Below are 24,927 nucleotides of genomic sequence, written 5' to 3' on the forward strand. Positions count from 1 at the left end.
GTGAACATTATTGCAACATATGGGTGGATATTATACTATGATAGGGGATCTGATAAGGGATGGGGCAATGGGACTGGCTTAAGACACAAAATGTGTTTCCCAAAATTCAGTGCACTGTTTCACTGGTTTTGATAAAATAAAATATGTTGTGAAAAAAATACGCCTTTAAATAGGCAGAAAAAAATCCTACATGGCTTGTTTTCAATAACTGTGCAAACGGGTCTTGTCATAACAGACGCTTAAAACAGTAAAATCCTTTAAGCAAAGATAGGAAACCGGTAATGAATGTGGATGTCTCCTTCCCTTGGATGTGGATAGACAAACATACAAGTTCCCGAGCAGCGCTCTCACACTGACAGTGTGTTGGGAAAAATTGCTGCTTTTATACTCCCGCCCATGGCCAGGTCCAATGGGAGGGAGGTAGGGGTGAGATTCTGGGTTCTGATTGGACAGCGGCTTGATGGCAGTCCTGCGGGCTGCAGCAGTGTCCTGCTCCTTGTGTCTCCCATCACTCTGCTTTCCGCTGCTCCTGTGTCAGCATTATCCGCGCCTCTCCTGCTGTCCCCGTGTACCCCGCAGCATGGGCTGCAGCAACTCGTCTTCTGCGGGAGGTAAGAGGCATCCGCCTGCCATCACTGAGCTGCCAGCTGTGGCAGAGCGCCCTGCCATGTCCTGTTGTCTTGTTTACCCTTGTGCAGCCCTAGTATATAGTGTGTGCATTACCTACAGGCACATGTACACACTGGACGGCAACGTGCACTGAAGTACATTGTTTGCGTTTCAGCTTTGGGACATCTGGTGAATATTATTGTATCCTCTTCCCATTTTATTAGAACATTTGGAGGTTGTAAGAGGTAACAAGTGGTTATTTTTGTTCTGGTTCTAGAATGGGACAGAACAGGAATTCATCCTCTGCTATGATGAGGTTATTTATCTCTCTGGTGTATCGCATGTCAGTTCTCAGTAAATTTGTTGAAATAGACAAAATATATTCATCCTTAAAGAAAACATATCACCTCTCCTGCTTGTATTCCTCCTGAAATAAATCTGTAGTAGCTTTTTTGAGGTCTTGTTTGCTTTGTATGCCAAGTTGGTGACCCTGCATAGTCTGAACAAGCTACTGTTAAAAGTAGAGAAATGGCACAACAAAAGGTAAGAATAGATAATAAATTTTTTTTTTTAAAAATCCTACACTTATAACGCTATGAATTCAGAAGTATAAATGTCTTGGCTTCTGTTCACTTGCTATTTTGGACATGTTTGGACGAGTACAGGCTTAAAGCTAGACTTAACCTTTTGAAGTGATTCTTCTGCTTCTTTCTCTCTTAGTGAGCAGTGTATCTAAGGTCCAAACCTCAAAGAGATAAGGGCAGGATCTTTTTTTTTAACACCCACAATCCGTGCCAGGTTGGAGAACATCATAGTCTAGCAAGGTGTTAATAAAGTATATAAGTACATAGATTATTATCATCATCTGTATGCTATCTACTGGCATAAGCATAAAGTGCTCTAGTAGATCTTAGATTACACATTTGCATCCATTTGCGTCACGCCTGGGCACACTTCTCCACAGAGATCCTCTTCAGGCTATGTGCCATAAAGTGCAGCTAAAGAGCTTTTATTGCAGTGGCACATGAGGATAGTCACGCCACTGACACAATGATAACTGCTAATTCAAGTTAAAATATTATACAATTATTTTCAGCAATTTCTGTTGGGCAAAAATATATGTTACAAACCGATGAAGATCTTGTTTTCCACCCAGACCTGAAGCTAGTCCTACAGAGATCATCTTTCCTCTACATTTACAGATAATTGTCTTATTGATTCGGGACCAAAGAAATGTTCCTGGATTTGTTTTACAAAATCATGATGTGCCTCCAGATAGAGTTGAATTGTGCTTTTCAATCAATATTTGGATTTTTGCTATAGTTGTTATTTTAGACTATTTTAGGAATGACTCCTCTGTCAGTAGATTTTTACACATGCTTCTAATTGAAGTTCAGCTTACAGCAGTATTTATCCAGTACATAGCGAGATCAATGATAGTTAATAGATGTAGGGACAGATGAGCAATGTCCTTTTCCTTTGAGCAGTAACCAGACCCGTGCATTGATGGTTCATACCAGGACATGTACAGTGGGAACTGCATATTGTGAAAGCCACTGTACCAAGAATGAGGTCCTGCTATAGTGCAGAATGTAAAGGAACTTATGGCTGAAATGCTGCAGAATTTTAGAAACTTAGCATGTCTATTCTGAAATGTGTATCTGCGCTACCTTATGACTGGAGTGAGCTTGTGACAATTTTTCAGTTGTGGCACACAGGGCTTAACTAACCCCCCCTTCCCACCCATGGTGTGTCCAACCTGTGCGATCAAGGGCTTTTATGGGGTTCCCACTAAAGACATTTATTCTCACCCTTTATTAATAGGATATCAGTAAATGTCTGTTCCCTGCAGGAACCCCCTGACGATCCTGAGAATGAGGAAATATGTAAACTGGGTGCTGATGCTTATACTCAAGATTACAAAGTAAGGACTTGTCCATATGACAGTATATGGGGGCTTCCATAGTGGTCTATTGTGTAACGCCATGGTGCGGTGAGAACACCATGTCTCACCAAACCGTGACTGAGCCAATCACCTGGCTCATATGAATGCAGCTCACCCCTGGCTGAAGTGGGTCAGAATCTTTGCCTTGTTTACGGCCCACTTCGGCACACAGTCGTGTACATGTGGCCTGCTTTAGTTGATTTAAACAAGACACTTTATTTATTACTGTTAACTTGTAATCCGACTTTGATGATCTAGGTAGATGCCATTTGTCTATACAGGCAGTCCCCGGTTTACGTACAAGATAGGTTCATTGGGTTTGGACTTAAGTTGAATTTGTATGTAAGTCGGAACTGTATATTTTATAAATGTAGCTCCAGATAAAATAATTTTTTGGGCCAGTGACAATTGGATTTTCAAATTTTTTTGCTGTAATGGGATCAAGGATTATCAATAAAACTTCATTACAGACTCCTTACAGCTGATCAGTGCAGCCTGGGACTAAATAAAAGCATTCAGACAGCATCACCAGAGGTCACAGTAGGTAGAGAGGTCATCTGTAAGTCGGGTGTCCTTAAAGGGGTATTCCCATCTGGGCATTTACATTTAATTCATTTGCCATATGTAAACATTTCTTCAATTGGATGTTATTAAAAAAAAATGTTCCTGTGTGAAGATAATTTCTCATAAATGTAGCCATGCAGAAACAAGATAGCTTCCTCGGATACGACCACCTCACATTTTGGCAGCGGTGGCCAGACATGCGCTATTGAGCCCTGCCTGACCACATGGATTCAGCTTTCATTACCACGGGACGGCTGTGGTGTTATGCAGTAACTCCCAGACAGCAGAGGTGGCCGTGTCCGAGGAAGCTATCTCGTTTCTAAGGGACCATATGACTACATTTATGAGAAATTATCTTTACAATTTTTTTTAATAACATTAATTAAAAAAAAATGTTTATATATGGCAAATTAATGAAACTGAATGTGAATGCCCAGATGAGAATACCCCTTTAAGTAGGGGACCGTCTGTATTGGGAGGGATGGCTGAAATTCTTCCCCATTCCAAATATGGCAATCAAATGAATGCCTGAATCAACATCCCATTCCATAAATCTAGTTACTTTAACATGATATTTTTCCTTTCAAGAAAGGTGCTCCAAGTTTGGTAACCTGTCTATACTTGTATCCGTATCATTAAAGGAAACCTACCACTTGAAGTGGCAGGTTTCCGATGGCAATACCGAGCACCAGCTCAGGGTTAGCTGGTGCCGGAGCCTATTTTAGTTAGTGTTTTAAACCGCGGTATCGCGGTTTAAAACACTTTTTAAACTTTATAGCCGGCGCAGGCAGGTACGCAATCGGCGCTTACCGTGCGCGCGGCTACATAGGAAGTGAATGAGAGCCGCGCGCATGGTAAGCGCCGAGCGCGTACCTGCCTGCGCCGGCTATAAAGTTTAAAAAGTGTTTTAAACCGCGGTAAAATAGGCTCCGGCACCAGCTCACCCTGAGCTGGTGCTCGGTATTGCCATCGGAAACCTGCCACTTCAAGTGGTTTCCTTTAACCTTGGTGACTCTCCTCTACACCCTCTCTAGTTCAGCCATCTCTTTCTTATGCACTGGGTCCCAATTGTACAGGAGTGATCAAAGTGTTAGTAGAAATTTTACTATTTAATACATAATTATAAATCTTGATTCTCGGCCCACGTACATAACTTTACAGTAATCAAGTTTATCTTATGAACAAAATAATATTAAAAGAGGACTATTCTAGTGTGGGATCGGGTGAGCCGGTTGTTAATATTATGAATTTTTTGCCAAGCCAAGAGGAAGCAGGGCAGAGAGCCGGTTCCCATCCATTAGCTGCTGCAGCAGAGCTCCTGTGCTCCGCTGTTCTCTGTCCATCACAGGATGCCAGCGTCACTGCCTGTGTGATGCTAGATACATCACAGGAAACGGGTGATGACGTGTCCACCTGCACCGGGTCAACATGAAGAAGGCACCAAGAGGAACAGGGTAAGTATGTTTATTTTTTATACCATTGGCGACTGGGGGCAAATGCAGTGACTACTGTGGCTACTGGGAGAAAGTGCTGTGTCTATTGGCTATTGTAGGGCAGGCATGGTGGCTATTGGCTACCGGGGTCTGCTGGTGTGATTATTAGATATGGTTGGGCTGGTGCTGTGTTTCCCCCTCCCCCCGCAGTGATGTCCTTTCACTGGTTGCTACAATGAGCAGGGCAGGTCTCCCCTTGCACTTCCTGCTGTTGCTAGATTAAACAGCCAGAGGGAGGAGGGAGAGGAGCAGGAGGGAAGCAAGACATGTTCTGCTCATTGTAACATCATGTGAAGCTACAACACTCCGGAAACACTCACCAGAGCCCCTCAGACTCATTGATAACAAATATAAGTAGATTACCACAGTAACGGCTCTTGGATCTGTGAGTAAGTGTCCCTGGTTTATCATGCTGGATTTTGATGGTATACTTTCTTTAAGGTGTTTAAGGTCTTCATGCTGAATCAGCAACTGCTTTCTATACAATATTAAGCAGCCTGGCTCCGTAAAGAGATTATTTGTTCTCCCTTGGCTGATCTGGTGGCCCTACCTATTTGAATTCAAGACGATTCATTCTGCAGAATGAGTGGCCTGCTGGAGGTTCTGCAGCTTCCGTTTTACAATAATTCAGTGTTGGTTAGTAAAAGATTTTAGAGGGGGGAAACTGTCTTGGATTACAGTACAGAAAGAGCAGAAAAATTTATCTAGCCCCGTTCCCCCAGTATTAATGTGTGGGATTACAAATATTGTTGTAATATTATTACTTTATTTCTTTAACATTTTTATCAATACATTATGCTGTTTAGCTCCTTGGCGCACCAGAGGCATGGACCCCACTTTTTTTTTCAACACCAGCCTTTGCTGACCCTAGGTGTAAGAAAATGGGTTCACTAAAAGACACCTTTATGAAAAGTTCATTTGCATTACTCTAAAATCAAAAATTTTATATTGCTGGAAAGGTATGAAAAGTTTTTAGAGGTTGGCCTCTATTACAAAACTTTACTAGAGTAAGTACTACGCACGAATAGGGAATAGAGATATAGTACCTGATAAAAGTTGTGTAAATTTGTGTGACATCCTGTCCTCTGCCTTCCAGTGAATGGATAAGGGTCGTGTAATCATTATTGCCACACCGTTTCCATCATAATCACTCCCATAGCATTTGTTGGAGGGGTGTGCCAGGACAACTGCACAGTATTCACCGCAGAGCCCTCTCCATCCGCCAGTAGGCAGCAGGAGACAGGAAGTCCCTGGTCCTGCTGCCGGTGGGTCCAGTGACCATATACAAACTTTACCAGGGGGAGTGCTATATGGATGACCCTATTAGGGTCTCATATTCACACTAGTAAACTTCAATAGTGCAATAGTGGCCAACCTTTGAAGTGTTCTGTATAATGTTGATTATACATGTGGGTGATTTGGGAGCTGTAGGTTCTCATTTAGAACAGGGTTCTAAACTATTTTTCTAAGTTACAAAAACCCCCTGAAATTAATGACTCTTTCAGACAGGTGCTTTTGACATCAGTATGCTATTAATTTTTTTAGTAGATGGCATACTAACTAATTGACTCACTATTGAATTGAATCACATTTTTCACTGATGTGCAGATTGGTCCGCATGTAAGAAAAAAAAAAATAGCGCATGCTGCAATTTTTTTTTCTCTCACAGACCTCTATAGAAGACAATGGATCCGCAAAAATAATGGACGGCACATGGATGACATCCGAATGGGCTTTGTTTTTTCTCAAATGTTGCCAGGGAACCAACTGGGGAGGGCAGAAAATACATCAGTAAACCATCCTTTTGAAAAAAACGGATTACATACGGATTTAAAAGAAACAGATGCAGATGCAATACGGACTGCACATGTATATCACATGTCCACATTTTTTGGGGAAGCAAAAAGAACGTCTGAATGAGTCCTAACCGGTATATCAGATGGAAGTTACAGTCACATTGGTAAACATATATTATAAAAACAAGTAGCTATTTAGCTGTAGTCAGTATTGCAACAGCAGCTACTTCATGCTAAATGCTCCGTGATCCTGTCTATGGGGCTATTTCTGATCTTGCAGTCAGCAGGTTTAATAACCTGTGAAGTTCTTATATCCATTTTATAGTGCTGGAGAACCTTGGATAAATCTAATAATTTTAGCTACATTAGATTCCATAAATTGACAGTTTATTTGGTATATACTAATTTGTATTAATATAACGTAAGAAAAAGTATAGGCTCGGATGGATGTGACTTTTAAATAGAACATACAACCTAGGTAGGCCTCTACATAACTCATCCATCCCTCATAAAGTGGCCACATGCTATGAACAAATATTTTCAAGCACTTGCATTGAAAATAAAAACGAGACCTGAAATGTATTGCTGCTATAAAAATGTTTTAAACTACGTATTAAAGGAAGTTCATCATTCGCCTATCCCACAAATTTTGCCACCATCCTTTTTTTTGCACCAAATATTGAAACTTTTTGATATTGCTAATATCCCTTTTCATGAGGGTCCCAACAGTGTATCGCAAGTTATGCTAGAAATTGCTGTAAAAGTGTAAGTCTACACTAGTTCACAACTTGTGCGTTGTAGGAGATGCTCATAATTCATTCAAAGAATATTCCAGTTTCCGCAAGTAATTTTTTATTCCCAATCGAGGGGATAACTTGACATTTGTTAGGTTCCCCTTGTTCACAAGAACAGCACTTATCTTAAATGAATGGAGCTGGAGAGTGCTGTTCTATCTCCAGCAGTCCCATAGAAGATAATGGAGCACATCCTGCTTGTATTCTTTTGATTGCTCATGGCCTCAGCTGTTGGATTTATGGAAATGGGAATAAGTTAAATACCACTAATGAAATGGATACAAATTACTCCAGCGCACAGAGGCTAAACACTGGTGTACATAATGCCAGTCTTCATGAATTTTCCTGCACATGTTGTTCATGGTGACATATTTAGTATCCCAAATGTAATAGTAGCTGTCTGGCTGTCCAGCAAATCCACCTGGCTCCATGCTACACCTCCCCATAAGGCACTGAAACTATATCAAAATATTAAAAACATGAGATTTACTTCCAACCTCAGTTTAGGATTCTGCAGTGTTCATGGCTAAACTGCAAAGGCTCTGTGTCCTTACATTGTTCCTCACATTTATTCATATACAAACCCACTATGTATCACAATATTAGGCTTCTAAAAGGCTATTTAAAGTGGCTGTGTGCATTTTATTGATTTTAATAGAAATGAATGACAACAGGTGCAGGAATATTAAAAACTAGACACCATAAATTTATTTGAAATAAAAAGTCCTTTGTCCCTGCTGAGCACGGCAAAGTGCAGAATATTGTCAGGGTTGTCATCCATAGCACAAAATATGCTGAGGGTCAGGCAGGATTTTTTAATGTAACCCTCAAATTGTAGGTTAGGGTTGAGCTAAAACTGCTTTTATGAACAAAAACCTGCAAGTTAAAGTGCACTTTTGTCCCTGGAAAATATAGGTCATGGCAAATGTTGTAAGAGGATGACTCTGCAAACAATATATCCATTAGACACAAACAGCTTGCCAGCTCTTGCCGAAGTCTGAACAATAAGTAATAGGGATGTTTTTGTAAACATCTATGTGTAATAATTGTCAAGGAATGATTCCTATTATTGCCACATCTCAAAAATTGTATATATTTAGAAAAGAAAAGTGGTTGCATTAACGCTTGTACAAGCATCAAAGACTGTTTTGCATAAGGTTTTACTCCTTAAAAAAAGTATCATACAAAGTGTGTAAGAGGCTTTTTTTATTGGCTGATGGGTTATCCGAGGTTGCAGACCGCCTGTGCTTCATAAGCTTATGCGGCTGTAAGACTAAGAGCACCACTGTAGACCCGGGCACCCAGAATTCCATTTGCCAGACCTGAATGTGCAGACAGCAGCTCCCACTGCCTCTATCTCCACCCCAGAGTTAATTTGTTGCTGAATGTGTCATATTGCGAGAAGACGGAGGCAAAAACGGAGGCTTCCAGTGTAAGTCTATGGACACGTCAGCAGGTATGGTGGTAGCTTTCATGATAAAAGCAGAAATATACGGCATATATAACTTGACGTGAAAGCAGTCTTATGTTGATTGGGCTGCATTCAGATCAGAAGTTGGAGGAGGAATAGACATGGCTGCTTATTGAAAAAGAATTAAAATGATAGAACTCCTTTCATTCTTTAACCTCCTGTAGAAAATAACCAGCTATCTAGCATTGCTGCCTGTGTAAGACATGTATGTACGTGCAGTTAGTACTTCCTGGAGGGTAAGAGAGCCCTTTTAATGTGTTAATACATTGGCAAAAATGTTTTTGTAAGAGTCACATTATCATTGTAAAATGGGGTTCTATTGATGGTATAGGACATGGAAATACCAAGCCATTTCCATGTATTATGTTGATGCTTTTAGAGGGTAGCTAACATCTCCTAAGGAAATGGCCTGATGATTGGGGCTTCCTTTATATAGATCACAGAATAGTAATGACTAGGGTTTGCCATGTGCCATACATTCATTAAGACTAGTTTTCAAAATAAACTTTTCTATTGTTATCCAATTAAAATGTGTATGTGTCTTCCAGGTTCTCATTTTTGGAATTTTCTACAGTTTTTCCCATAGTGGCGAGCTGTATTAGTCTAGATGCACGCAACAGTGAAGATTGGCCATGTAGTGTCCGTTCTTTGAACATGCGGCAAATGGCTGCACTAAATGCTATACTGTTAAATAAATCAGTGCCCTTATTTTAATTGATGTGTGACCGATCCATTAAGGGGTAGAGCCAAGTCAGAATCGTTATTCACAGATCACTTATAGACTGCAATAAATCCTAGAAGAACACGTCCGTTTTTCACAGTGGAAAATCGTCACTTTCCTGTGCTGTAAGTCTTAGGTGTTTTTTTGGTAATCTGCAGAGGAAGGTGTCCACAAAATATGCTTTTTCCCCTTTGCTATATCTTTGTGTGTTAAGTATTGCTTTAAAAACAAAAATTACCAGTTCAATAAACATTTTTACAAGATGACTAAAAGGGAATCTGTTACCAGCAATTTCACCAGTAAACTACCGGCACCCTCCAGTAGAGTATAAAATAACTTTCTTAGCATTCCTTATTTTACATTAAAATCACCCTTTTACATACAGAAAAAGACTTCTTTATGGTGAGGTCACACGTACCACAACCGCTGCATTTACAAAGGCAATGCTAGCACATGGGGGGCAGGCCTCGTCCCAATTGCAGTGACCACTGGAAACGCGTATACGATCGGGTCGAGCCCCACTCAATGCACATTTTTAGCGGAAAGTCATATGCAAATGATGTGATAAAGGATCATTTGTGTTTGAGATAAGTCGTCCTGGATGAGGTACGACATCTGCTGCAATCTTAAGTTATATAGATCTTTGTTTTCAAAATGAGAATCTCATTAATTAAAAATGAATAATTCCCTCCATCCAGGGAGCATTTGAAAATGGCATTATTTTTATTTCACTGGGAGATAGCTTAAAGGGCATCTACCACCAGGATAAAGGACGGCAGGCAAAAAAACCTGAGGGGCTCCATAGGTGTTAATGGATCCTGGAGCCCTGGAGTTTTCCAAAATAACAGCAATAGGATGAATAGAAATTCACATTATTAAAGATTAATTATTAAAATAAATCTTCCAGAAATTGAAAAAATAAGCCACCCCATGTTTATTATGGCAATCGTCTAGGCTCACTTTTATGCTCACTGAACAGGACAGCATGTCTAAATTTAGTGGCTTATATTCATTTTGTCATGCTTCAGTTGGCTTTACGATACATACATAGATAAATTGTCATTTGTTCTCTGGTTCTTAAAGGAAATCTACCATTTGATTTCATACATTATTAACCAAACATACCATGAGAAAGCTTTAGCTAAACTGATGCAGGCACATATCTTGTTTAATCCCTGTGCTAAGTGGTTTTGCTGAAAAAAACAATTATAACACGCAGGATCTTGGGAAAGCTAGGTTGCTTCAGCCTGCCGTTGATAAACACATTGCACAGAGTTTTTGAATAGTCTAGAAAGGACTAATCAACCTGAGCTGGATTACTCATACACAGCAGCTGGGGGATGGTGCAGCGATTGATTACTTCTGCCTCTCAGGGAAAACACTGATTCTCTGGTGCAGTGCATAGCTAATGTGAGATGAAAAGTGCTGAGCCAGGCAAAGGAGCGAGAGCGCTTCATTATCAGAATTTTATAATTGTTTTTTCAGCAAAGCCACTCAGCTCAGAGATGAAACAAGATATGATTCTTCATCAGTGTAGCTACAGCATTCTCAAGGTATGTTTGCTTCATAAATCATCAAATCAAATGGTAGGTTTTCTATAAAGATTCCTACCATGTGGAATCTACTTTTTAGTAGATCTGATGGTAGATTTTTCCTGCCTGCCTCAGCCTTAGGCTACATTCACACACATGTATGGGGGACATATATACGGCCGACGTATATACGGCCGATATACACTCACCGGCCACTTTGTTAGGTACACCATGCTAGTAACGGGTTGGACCCCCTTTTGCCTTCAGAACTGCCTCAATTCTTCGTGGATTAGATTCAACAAGGTGCTGGAAGCATTCCTCAGAGATTTTGGTCCATATTGACATGATGGCATCACACAGTTGCCGCAGATTTGTTGGCTGCACATCCATGATGCGAATCATCCCAAAGATGCTCTATTGGATTGAGATCTGGTGACTGTGGAGGCCATTTGAGTACAGTGAACTCATTGTCATGTTCAAGAAACCAGTCTGAGATGATTCCAGCTTTATGACATGGTGCATTATCCTGCTGAAAGTAGCCATCAGATGTTGGGTACATTGTGGTCATAAAGGGATGGACATGGTAAGCAACAATACTCAGGTAGGCTGTGACGTTGCAACGATGCTCAATTGGTACCAAGGGGCCAAAAGAGTGCCAAGAAAATATTCCCCATACCATGACACCACCACCACCAGCCTGAACCGTTGATACAAGGCAGGATGGATCCATGCTTTCATGTTGTTGACGCCAAATTCTGACCTTACCATCCGAATGTCGCATCAGAAATCGAGACTCATCAAACCAGGCAACGTTTTTCCAATCTTCTACTGTCCAATTTCGATGAGCTTGTGCAAATTGTAGCCTCAGTTTCCTGTTCTTAGCTGGAAGGAGTGGCACCCGGTGTGGTCTTCTGCTGCTGTAGCCCATCTGCCTCAAAGTTCGACGTACTGTGCGTTCAGAGATGCTCTTCTGCCTACCTTGGTTGTAACGGGTGGCGATATGAGTTGCTGTTGCCTTTCTATCAGCTCGAACCAGTCAGCCCATTCTCCTCTGACCTCTGGCATCAACAAGGAATTTCCGTTCACAGAACTGCCGCTCACTGGATGTTTTTTCTTTTTCGGACCATTCTCTGTAAACCCTAGAGATGGTTTTGCGTGAAAATCCCAGTAGATCAGCAGTTTCTGAAATACTCAGACCAGCCCTTCTGGCACCAACAATCATGCCACGTTCAAAGGCACTCAAATCGCCTTTCTTCCCCATACTGATGCTCGGTTTGAACTGCAGGAGATTGTCTTGACCATGTCTACATGCCTAAATGCACTGAGTTGCCGCCATGTGATTGGCTGATTAGAAATTAAGTGTTAACGAGCAGTTGGACAGGTGTACCTAATAAAGTGGCCGGTGAGTGTACGCCCCCCATACACTTCTATGGGCTCACGGCATGGTACGGTGCCTTAATCTGTAATTTTAATAATCCTGTAACCTAACTTTTTAAAAACTTTTTTATAGTAATATGTAAATTAACTGCAGAGGCTACTGGGGCGTGTACTAGCCTGGTCAGGCATTGGGAGCTAAGGCTAGTGCACGCCCCAGTAGCCTCTTAGTAGTAGTAGTTCATTTACATAAGCAAACTTGTTAAACACATTTTTTACAGGATTACTAAATTACAGATTATGATAGAGGCAGGCGGAATGCAGAAGGACTATACCATCAGATCTATTTCTAGATGAGTGCCAACTTTCTTTTTCTATTTCTTTTAACATTTATGTTATAATAGGATCATGGATAACCTGTTAAGGTTCTGCAGTATTTCTGCTTATTGATTTATGACATACAACCATTGTATCTAGTGTTGCATGCTGAATTTCAACCTTCACCTGATAATCAATATTTTTATTTTTTGCATTAACACACGTTTCTGCAGTATTTTTTAAAATACAAAAAACATAAATGATATCTTTATCATGAACTCTCATGGGAAACGTTAATAAAGATTAAAAAATGCTGGTTACTATATAACAATCAGTACATTCAGTATGTTCTCTTCATTGGATAACCATTTGCACCTGAAAAAATGAACAAAGGGTGTTTTCTTGGCCTGCTATGGCTTTATATTTTAAAATAAAAGGGGTTGTTCGGGGAATCTGGGAATGTGGTACAAAAATGTGCTTGTTTTGTTTCCTTTTAAATAAAGGGACTCTGAAAGCAGTTATGACCTTGCTACATATAATTCAGAGTGTTCTATGTAGCAGCCTTAAAAAGAGATTTAATCTGACCTTTCTACAGGGCTGTATATTTTGCTGTGCATGTTATTGTTCTACAGTCCGCCTCTGTTCTGAGTGATTGACTGTGGCATCCAGCCATGAGCCTGCTATAGCTGAAGGGGGATACTGAGTAACAGTTAAATGCAGAGAGCTAAACACACAGGAGTGCACAACAGTGTGAGGACAATTCCGGTATATATATACAGGCAGTGCCAATTCTATACTTTTTGCTGCCTGAGGCGAAAACTGAAATGCACCACCCTCAAAAAAGCGCAGTCTTGATCCCATCCTATATTCAGCCAACTTCCATTTTTAAAGGGAACCTGTCATTCTGTAATCCCCCTAAAGCCCACCAACAGTGAAGTATAGACCATTTCCCCCAGAGGACCAGTGCCAACTCCAAGATCACAGGCACAATGCACATCCAGAGTGAATGAGATTATGGGAAGGCGTTCAGAGGCAGGGCTGGCTAAAACGATGCTTGGAGTGGGCAGAGTATATGGCAGTCAGTAGGTGGGTCTGCCTTACTGCCCGGATGAGCATCCCTACCTCCTTGACTGCGTTTTCCATATGAATAAAAGCGGCTTTATCTGGAGAGCTGGCACTTAGAATTAGGCAAAAAGGACCTCTGGGGGATCATGGATTATACAAGGTCCTGTTTGTGGACTTTAATGGGACTACGGGATGACAGGTTCCCTTTAAAAAGCATCTAAAAACTGATTAAAGTATACCAACATTGCCACTGGATCAATGACTGACAATACACGTGCGGATGCTGTCTCACACACTAGTGGGTCAGTCTGTGACACAGACATTAGTGGCAACTAATACCTTGCATGTAACATTCTGCTTCATCAGGAAGACTATTTCATTACAACTTCTCCCAGCCATGGTTCATCTCTTCTAAATTCATTGCTAGATGTCTTTAGCTTTCTGCAGCAGATCTCCACACTGCTCCTTCAAAGATACCACAGCCATGTATAGCGTGATGTCACCTGGATAACAACACTGTGCTCCTAATTAATATATACATCCAAACTAAACAATATTAAGCCATACCCCATGTATCAAATATACACTGGGTGGCCTACGTAAAGCATTATAATATATGCTATACACCCTCTAAATAAATTAGGAAAATTAAGAGATGGAATTTGTAGTGAAAAATGCATATTCTTAAATTATCAAATTACGCTATTGTAGTAATCTTGCATTCACTAAAAGGTTTACGATATATCCTTTTTTAAGTCTTTGGGTTACAGGTGTGTACTTCAAGGAGCCGAATTTGTAACCACCACACAAGCATCAAATAGAACAGTGCCACACAAATAACTTCTCAGTAGAATCAAATCCTGCACTGTAGACCAAACACCATTTTGTTTCTTTAGGTCAATTAGGATTACCAAAATTATTTATGTTTGTCAAATGTCTGGATAATGAGAGAAAGAACATTTTTCAGGCATTATTTCTGCAAAGTCAAAGTACAAACAATAAGATTAATATGCCTTTGGCAAAGCCCATATGATGATGCCATGTCTTTTGGAAATTTCTGGGAGCATCTGAGTTAATTAGATACACCACCTGTGGTGTGAATGCTTTGCTTCTCTTTTGTAACATCATGAAAAAGTCTAAAGAAATCGACTAAGATATTAAAAAGAGAATTGTGGCCTTGCACAAGTCTGGTTCAACCTTGGGTGCTGTTTTCAAATTATTGTGAGAAGCTTGTGGAAGGATATCCGAAAATGTTTAACCCTAGTCATACAGTTTAAGGGCAATGGCACCAAATACTAATGAAATCTATGTAAACTTTTGCAGAAAGTAATAGAAATGCCTTCAAAAATTCTCTAAATATTCTGGCATTTGGCAAATATTAATAATTTTGGTAATCCCAATAAAGCAAAGTTTTATTCTGAATTCATGTCAGATGAAACATGCATGTGTGTATTTTTATATAGTGTATGTAAACTTCTGGTTTCAACTGTATATAGGGCATTTTAACTTTTCCCCCTTTGACTTACAACACACATACTACACCTACCCTGCTGACAACATACATGCTTCCCCACCCATGCTGACAGTACTCCTCCTCTCCCAGTGACAACATACACACAATCACCATTCCCCCACTGACAACACACCCCAGCTCCCCCTCCTAGCAATACTCTCATACACCCTTCCCCACTGACAACATACAATACACCCTTCCCCTGACACACACAAGTCACTTGCCTCATGTTTCTGGACCCTCTCCTGCATACAGTTTCTCCTGGGTGTCCAGCCCATGCTGTGGGGTTGGGGTCACATGTAGCTGGAGGAGTTGTAACTTCCTCTTCAGGTCGTTGGCCCTGACCGACGGTCCCCTCTGCCCACTGTGACCTCTGGTCAAGCTCTCAGTATGAGGGTAATTTACTGAACTTTTGCCCAGGCTGCAATGGTCAACATATAAAGCTTTATTGTTAAACCTTCTTCCTGTGACAGACCAAAAATACGAATATCCTGTTGTCACATTTAGGAAAAAAATACTTTGTCTGGAGTTACACTTACAAAATGTCATGCATTTCTTGCATAGTCCTGCTGCTACTAACCCCACACCCAGGTATGGTTACACATATCTCCGGGGCTGGTATTTGTTAAAACACATTCCCTGTTTGTTGATATTATATATAATTGAGCTGCAGTCCATGATGCTTTATATTCTTTGGCACTCTGACAATACAAAGCTCTTCAGCTTTAGTGATAGTTAGCAGTCCTGGATATGTGTGTATATACCTTTATATACCTTTACCTTTGTGTGTGTTAGTAGTAACAGTACTGTATAAACTGAATTTATATTCCAGGATTGTAGCTGGACATGGAGCGCTGGGGTCCCCTCATACATCTGTGTTCTTTGATTTCTACATTCAAACTGCTCCTCAGCTTCTCCCATATGCTGCCTATCTTACCCAGAGCAGAATGGGGTTATACTGTATTTAGTGAAAAAAATCTCACACACAGGTATATCTGAGTGTACCAAGTCCAACTACAAGCAATGTCTGGTGTAAGAGAATACCGTAGATATTAGCTGCCATATTAGAGTATTATGCTAGATATTAGCTGCCATTTTGTGTATGCAGCTTCCATTTTATATTATCTTCCTAGTGATTAGAACAGACCAAATGAGTTACGGGAATTGGGTGAGTTTTAGGTTTCTATTCCTCAAAAAGCAGAAACCTAACTGACCTTGGTGTACAGCAGAGGACATAATGGAAACTGCCCGAGCACCAGAGACCAATTAGCTGGTCAGTTATTCTTCAGAACCCAATACGGTTACTTATTTACCTTTCCTATGCTAATCACAGTAGCCAAGCATACATATGTATAACACTAACCATAAAGTAAGAGCTGCCTTTTCTAAGATATTGGAGCCTGTGTTTTGCTCTCATCCTGATACATCAGCACTGGTGCCTTTTTCTAACTTGGAAGTCACTCTACAGCCTAGTAAAATCCTGAGAATTTACAGCAAATTCATCTCTAACAATGGTAAAGTTCTCCATGGGCAATAACTGATTCTCGCTGCAGCTTTGTATGGACAGAACTGAACAGAAGCAAGATATATATAAAATAAAGCTGTACTCCCCTGCCTTGTTGCTCTTGGTGTCCCAAACTGATTTCCATCGGAGCTGTGCACCCGTTTATTTACAGGGGCATGGAAGCTCCGCCAACTTATGTACGGCCTGGCATGTCTTTATCAGGTGCTGGGACAGCAGACAGGTAGGCGTGCCAGACTATGTGGGGGAACTTTATGTTATTTACCAATAAATAACCCCTCCCCCCCCCACACACATTAATTTACACAGTTATGTACATTGATAATTTCTAGGAGAAAAAATTTCGTAAAATTACCATATACGGGATTATAGTGCGGGCACCAATTGTAATTTAATTTATTAGGGGTGCAGTATTTTTCAGTGGCTATAGTAAGGTCATTTATTTGGGGTTTTCCGCGTAAATTGTGATATATGCAGGGACACAGTGTGTTCAGTTGTGGGTAAAATTATTTATGAGCACAATTTTATGTGATGAAAATGACTGTGGTATTTTTAGTTGCACAGTGTGGAGATGTGCTGTCAGGAGCTGAAGACATAGAAAATTCTGCATCGATAAGTCCTAGTGGGGAAAAGTGGTCACCCAAAGGAGGATACATGTCACTTGTAAGGTATTAGATTTAATTTCTACCCCTGTCTGATCAGAACTATAGTCAATGACCAACCTTCTAGAACAGTGATGGCTAACCTATGGCACTGGTGCCAGAGGTGGCACTCGGAGCCCTTTCTGTGGGCACTCAGGCCATCATTAGAGATGACTCTAGGTATCTTCCTGCAGTCCCAGACAGCCCAGGACTTGCTGACAGTGACAGTGCAACCTGGGACTATTTTCTGCTTTATTGGTGTCCTCAGGGTGCTGGTATCAATGAAAACTGTGACAGAGAAGGAAGTATAAATCACAAATTACATTTTTGTGTTGGCACTTTGCGATAAATAAGTGGGTATTTGTTGAAGTTTGGGTACTCGGTCTCTAAAAGGTTTGCCATCACTGTTCTAGAATGAGACAACTCTCAGCATGTGTAATATTAGAGTATCAGCAAGCCAAGTCTGCCTTGTATATGTGATATAGTGGTTATTGTTATCAGTAAGACAGAAATTTGACTAGGTAGGAGGGATCGCAGAGGCTTCTGGTGAAAAGAGAGGCTATTCCATACCCCAGTAACCTCTTCAACAAATTTGCATATTAGTTAGATAAACTGTAGATTAGGTTAGAAAGTATTATAGGGTTAGGGAAGGGCTTAGGATGTTACCGGGAACCTACCATCAGATCAAGTCGGAACTGTATATTTTGTAATTGTAACGCCGGACAAAAACTTCTTTGGTATCTGTGACAATTGGATTTTAAAAATGTTGGGTTGTCATAAGAAGCAAGATTAACAATAAAGCTTCATTACAGACACCTTTCATAAGTGTTATAGCTGTTTACAGTAGCTTAAAGGTAAGTAAATGACCAAAATCCAGAGGTCCGTTTCTAACTAGGGGTCGCCTGTAAGACAGGCATTCTTAAGTAGGGGACCGCCTGTACACAAATACCTCTCTGACCCCCACCAACCTCCTTTTTCCCAGACAAAATTTTTAATGTGGGTGAAAATCCTTTTTTGTGTAAAAAATGCCTGGAAAGTCCTACATTTCAAAAGAAGGAAAAAACGCACCAGGGCATCAAGAGACAGGCTGTCTTCATTACGTGGGGGTAATGCATCTGGGATTTAAGCTCAAACTTTTTCAAGTGTATCACTCCCTAAATTCAAGGGCACTGTATTATCTCTGTTATATGGAGGGCAAATTCAGAGGCTTGGGTTGCAGCAGCAATTTTTCAAGATTGGTTTTTCAATTATTTTGTACCTCCGGATAAGCATTATTGCTTGAGCAAAAACATTAATTTAAAAATTCTGCTTCTCCCTGATATCCAAACACTTTTGATGAAATGCATCCCAATTTAAAGGTGGTATTTCTAACCCCCCAACATCACATCACAAATTCAACTAATAAATCAAGAAGTCACAACTTCCTTTTAAGGCCTGTTATTTAAGGAAGACATTCTAAAAAAAACTTTACTGCTACACAAAACAAAGAGATGACTTTGGGGGAGTTCTGGCAGAATATTATATCTGATGCCATTAAAATGTATTTTTTAATATTGGGATGAAGTGAAGGAGATGAACTATTAGAGGAATTCGGAAGAAATTGTGTCCCCCAATTCGCTCGGGAATCTTTGGGGTTTACAGCTGTGGTTGTTATTGGTAATCACCTTCAGTTGAACATTAGTGAAAATAATGTTGGAGAGTTACTCGACTCCCATGACAAAGAACTAACCAATAAGGACCTTATGGAACTAGTGCAGCAGAGCTAGGCATTTAGCTAGGAAGACCTGGAAATTCTAAGGCCAAAAAAGTTTTCAATAAGAGAATTAGCTGATGCTTTTAGGCTTTTTTGAAGAAGGTGTGGCAAGATTACAGGAGCAAGATCCTGACACAGGGAGGTTTAGCAAAGTTTGCTGTACAGTTACTGAAGGCCCAATATGCTACCAGGCTATTTATGAGAAAAAGAAAATGTCTGTACAAACCTCCTTTGATACCTACTTCAAGAAACCACTCCTCTTCATCATGATCCTAGCGCTGTTCTTCGCTAGACCTAGCACACAGGGATCACCTAGAAAAGAAACTGATATTTAGCAGCACGGAGCACAGGGACAAGTTGTCCAGCGCTCCAGGGTGCTAATTATACACACCCTTGCCTCCTTCCTCTCCCATGCTAGAAGTATTGGAGAGCTAGGTGATGTTACATGAGGGAAGTGAATTGAGCCTGGAAGAGGGAGGTGCGGGGCGTGCATAATAAGCAGGCCTGAGCGCCAAACATCTTGTCCCTGCGCTCAGCCCTGCTATTTATAATTTTCGTTTCTAGGTGATCCTGGCTTGTCAAGACTAACGAAGAACAAGGTATCAAGATGAAAAGGAGTGGAGTTGAGTATTTCTAGGTTTTTTTGGCTTTCTTCAACTGGTTGATTTCCATTAAAAACTAAACTAATGCCTGTACTTTATTTCTTTTTTCACTGTATCCCCAGCTTTCAAATTCCTGAATCCCAGACTCCCACAATATAGGTAATATTTCTATGTGGTAGAAGTAGGGTGGGCCCTGAGAATCAATTTATCTGTTGTGTTCCAGGCACCCCAGTCTACCATTATTCTTTTATAATTTTCCTAGATATGCGCTGTGCAGATGGTGTGAATAAGCTGAAACTTTATCTATCGTTAATAGTGGAGGTGTTTTTTTATAGAGGTGTTCTTCTTTTGTAATCCAGTCCATCTTATCCCTGATATAAATGAGGTTACTACTGCACAGAAAAGGCAAAAGAATGTGTATTATTAAGCAGGATAAACAATAGTATTTATTATAGTGGGTTGGCCACTAATAAGAAATTTTACGAGGTTATTTAAAACACCTTCGTAGGGTTGTCCATGTCTTACTTAAAGGAAACCTACCACTTGAAGTGGCAGGTATAAGAGGGAACTACCGAGCACCAGCTCAGGGTGAGCTGGTGCCGGAGCTTATTTTTGTTAGTGTTTTAAACCGCAGTATCGCGGTTTAAAACACTTTTTAAACTTTATGGCCGGAGCTGCTTCGGCGCAGGGAGGTACGCGCTCAGCGCTTACCATGCGCGCGACCGTGCACGCGGCTACATAGGAAGTAAAGGAGAGCGCATGGTTCGCCGAGCGTGTACCTCCCTGCGCCGAAGCAGCTTTGGCCATAAAGTTTAAAAAAAAAAAGCGGTTTAAAACACTAACAAAAATAAGCTCCGGTACCAGCTCACCCTGAGCTGGTGCTCGGTAGTTCCCTCTTATACCTGCCACTTCAAGTGGTAGGTTTCCTTTAACCTGGTAAAGTTTCTGTTTAAAATGCAGGAACCACTGGTCACATGTGGCAGAGCAGTCAATCGTGTATGCACAACCCCTATGTGATTTCTACTCCCATATCAGTGGTTAAAGGTGTGTGCAGGTTCTTGTCAGAAAATAGCTAATTTTCTGGTTAGTACATTTTCTTTCTAGAAACGTATAAATAATTTGTCAAATTTGTTTAAGGGGGTGTCCTTCCCTGCATTCATGCGCTGATGACAGGAGAAAAGATTGCTGGAGAAAGATAGGCAGAAAGATGACCTGCTCTGAGTTTTGCGGCCTGGGCAGTTGGCTCACACAAAGGAGGTCGTGAAAACTATGACAGTATATGAGCCAATATAAAGGGGGAAATATGCTAGTCGTTGAAACAACAGCTAGCATACAGCACAAAAACAATGTTTGTGCACAAGGCCTAACAAGGAACTGATACATTCCAGAAAGCCCTACTTGTCCAAGTATGTTATTTACTATCTGTATAACTTTTAAACCAAATATTGATTTTGGTTTGTTCTTCCAAGATTCCATATACTGCAACTCAGTTAATGATTTTGTGATAAAGTCCTATAATGTAAGGAAAATATTATTGTCTAGTGAATTAACCTGGATAGAAGGGCAGCAACATTGCAGACCTACTTATTTAATGGGAGGCAAGTTTTCTTGCTTACCCTACAGCAGTGATCCCCAACCTTTTGTATCCAGGGAATGGGTTGGGTAACCCCCTTACCATGATCCCTGGAAAACTGTCTAACCCCAACCCATGTAATGTCCCGCATTATAGTGCTAGGTACTGCTGCAAAGAACAGGAGACTAGTAGAAGACTCCTACTGCCTTGGGGGAGGGGAGGAGTGAATATCTGGAGTTATTTATTTTTTTACAACGTTATTTGGCCGCAGCCCTGGAGTGGATGTTCCATGGCCCGGTCGTTAGGGACCAATGCCCTACAGAATGACCTCCAATGCGATGATGGATTTTTTTTTTTAATGGGATAATTATTTACATCTCCTTGGACACAAATATATCATGTTTATGGTTTAGTTTTGTGTGCATTCTAGGGAAAGGGTATTTTTTTTGTGTGTGCCTTTTTTAAAAGTTTATTAGGCGGCTGATTGGTTGTACAATATACTCCAATAAAATTACAATGGGGTGTAAATGGGATCGATTCTGCAAGGCTTCTCGGTGTCATGGTCCTTTATAATTTTTTACGTTGTGCTGTTCCTCTACTATGTCTTTCAGACATTTATGAATAGATTGACAGCTAATGTTTAATGTCCTATAGTAGGCTGCCAGCAGTGATTGCACATTACGAGAATGGAGAAGGACACACCTGAACTGGTAAAACCTAGATCAGTGTTGGCGAACCTATGGCACGGGTGCCAGAGGTGGCACACAGAGGTCTCTCTGTGGGCACTGAGGCCATTGCAATAGGCCCATCTTTGCTTTACATGCTCCTGGGTAAGGATCCTGTAATAAGAATGTTTTTTATGATGTCAGATATAGTAGAAACATACAATAATTGCACACATAACTGTATTATTACTATTATTACTACTGCCATTGGTTAATAAATTAATTAAAATATATATTTTTTGTTTTGTAGGTTGCAAGGGTCCTGAAAAAGAAACGTAAGTATATTATACCATTTATTCTTTATGGTATCTTTTCAATGTGAAGTGCCTCATTTATTAAGTACCTGTTGCCATAAAAATGCAGTCTGATCTGCAGAGGAAGTAAGCATATTGATAAACTTAAAGGGGTATTCTCGTCTGGGCATTCACATCCAGATTCATTAATCTGCCATATATAAACAGTTCTTCAATTAGATTAAAGAATGAAATCATTAAAAAATTTTTTTACCTGTGTGAAGATAATTTCTCATAAATGTAGTCATATGGTCTCTTAGTCTGTGCCCCTGGATACGGCCACCACTGCTGGAGTGATTGCACATAGCGCATGTCTGGCCATTGCTGCCTAATTGTGAAGTGGTCGTATCCGAGGAAGCTATCTCGTTTCTAAGGCACAATATATGAGAAATTATCTTCACACAGGAACATTTTTTAAAATAACATCCAATTGAAGAAATATTTATGTATGGCAAATGAATTAAATTAAATGTGAATGCCCAGATGGAAATACCCCTTTAAGATAATTCAGCATAAATTGTCATTTATTAAACTAATTCTCTCCTCTACTCATTCTGAGCTAAGGAGTCAAGTGAGTGGTAAATACAAAAATACTTAACACAGTTTCAATTCAAAGGTATGTATGCTGATTTATTATACTCACATGATATATAATTAAAAGGCTGTTTCTTGCAATCACACTTTGGGTGATACATCATAGTTTTTTTTTTGCCTATTTGTAGCGTTGTTTTGGCGCAGTTAGCACAAATGCTGTTTTGCGACTTTCCATTCAACGTTTTGGGTTCTTGGTGCAAATTGACTCCAGTCCCCATTCTAGTCTAAGTGCTGTGACTTTTGATAGTAAGTCAAGTTAAATTGTTTGCGCCAGTGCTGCTTGCACATGTATTTATAAAGTGTCTGCGCCAGACAGAAAAAATGTGCACCTTAAAATGCTTAGTCAGAGTTTGCGTAATATTTATTACTGACGTGTGCCACAATTCTGCAGCATGAACAGCATGGTGGCTTAGTGGTTAGCACTATAACCTTGCGATGCCGGGGACCGGGGTTCAATTCCCCTGTCAACATCTGCAAAGAGTTTGTATGTTCTCTCCGTGTTTGCATGGGTTGCATGGGTCCTCCGGTTTCCTCCCACATTGCAAAACATACTGGTAGGTTGATTAGATTGTGAGCCCCACCGGAGATGGGGACTGATTTGACAAGCTCTGTACAGCGCTGTGTAATCTGTGTGCAGTATATAAATAAAGGAGTTATTATTATTATGAACAAAGTGCACCAAAAAAATGGTGCACACTTCCTGAGAAGTGCAGGGGGTGCCAGATTAAAGAAGAATGTGCACCAGTTTTTATTAATCTGCCGCACCCTACACACTTCACCGGCAAACTGCACATAATGCAGACTGCATTATCTTTGATAAATGTGGCTACCGCAAGGATCCGGCCTAACGATACAGTGCCTTGCGAAAGTATTTGGCCCCCTTGAACTTTTCTACCTTTTGCTACATTTAAGGCTTCAAGCAAAAAGATATAAAATTTACATTTTTTGGGAGAAGAATTAACAAGTGGGACACAATTGTGAAGTGGAATGAAATTTATTGGATATTTGAAACTTTTGTAAAAAAAAAAAGTAAACTGAAAAGTAGGGCGTGCAATATTATTTGGCCCCCTCAAGTTAATACTTTGGAGAACCACCTTTTGCTGCGATTACAGCTGCAGGTAGCTTGGGGTTGGTCTCTATCAGTTTTGCAGATAGAGAGACAGAAAAATTCTTGCCCATTCTTCCTTGTAAAACAGCTGGAGCTCAGTGAAATTGGATGGAGAGACTTTGTGAACAGCAGTTTTCAACTCTTTCCACAGATTCTCAGGATTTAGGTCTGGACTGTCAATTGGCCATTCTAACACCTGGATATGTTTATTTGTGGACCATTCTATCGTAGGTTTTGTTTTGTTTGGGATCATGGTCTTGTTGGAAGATAAATGTCTGCCCCAGTCTCAGGTCTTTTGCAGAATCCAACAGGTTTTCTTCCAGAATGGTCTAGTATTTAGCTCCATTCATCTTCCCATTAATTTTACCATCTTCCCTGTCCCTGTTGAAGAAAAGCAGGCCAAAACCATGATGCTGCCAACACCATGTGTGACAGTGGGGATGGTGTGTTCAGGGTGATGAGCTGTGTTGCTTTTACGCCAAACATATCGTTTGACATTGTGGCTAAAAAGTTACATTTAGGTTTCATCTGACCAGAGTACCTTCCTCATTTCATGTTTGGTCTCCCAGGTGGCTTGTGGTAAACTTTAAAGTAGACTTTTTATGTAGATCTATGTGAAATTCATCTTGCCACTCTTCCATAAAGGCCAGATCTGTGCAGTGTACGACTGATTGTCCTATGGACAGACTCTCCCACCTGAGCTGTAGATCTCTGCAGTTCATCCAGAGTGATCATGGGCCTCTTGGCTCCATCTCTGATCAGTCTTCTCCTTGTTTGAGATGAAAGATCAGATGGACGGCCGGGTCTTAGTAGATTTGCAGTGATCTGATGCTCCTTCCATTGCATTGTGCTCCTTGGGATGTTTAAAGTTTGTGAAATCTTTTTGTATCCAAATACAGCTTTAAGCTTCTCCACAACAGT

General features: G+C 40.5%; 1 protein-coding gene across 4 annotated transcripts in view; it reads left to right on the plus strand.

Moving 5' to 3' along the window:
• Positions 1-456: 456 nt before the first annotated feature.
• The window catches only part of C4H12orf75 (chromosome 4 C12orf75 homolog), a 33,970-nt gene continuing 9,499 nt past the window's right edge, over positions 457-24,927 (plus strand). For 2 of the 4 annotated variants that reach the window (XM_072146456.1, XM_072146455.1), the window contains exons 1-2: positions 460-611; positions 22,262-22,286. In XM_072146456.1, coding sequence (XP_072002557.1) covers positions 461-611; positions 22,262-22,286 — 176 coding nt within the window. In that variant the 5' untranslated portion in view covers position 460. Of the gene's footprint in view, positions 612-19,675; positions 19,734-19,835; positions 19,873-22,261; positions 22,287-24,927 lie in introns of all 4 variants that reach the window. The other 2 variants (XR_011854879.1, XR_011854878.1) reach the window with 2 other exon arrangements.

This window comes from Engystomops pustulosus, chromosome 4 (genome assembly GCF_040894005.1).
Source record: "Engystomops pustulosus chromosome 4, aEngPut4.maternal, whole genome shotgun sequence".
NCBI lineage: Eukaryota > Metazoa > Chordata > Amphibia > Anura > Leptodactylidae > Engystomops > Engystomops pustulosus.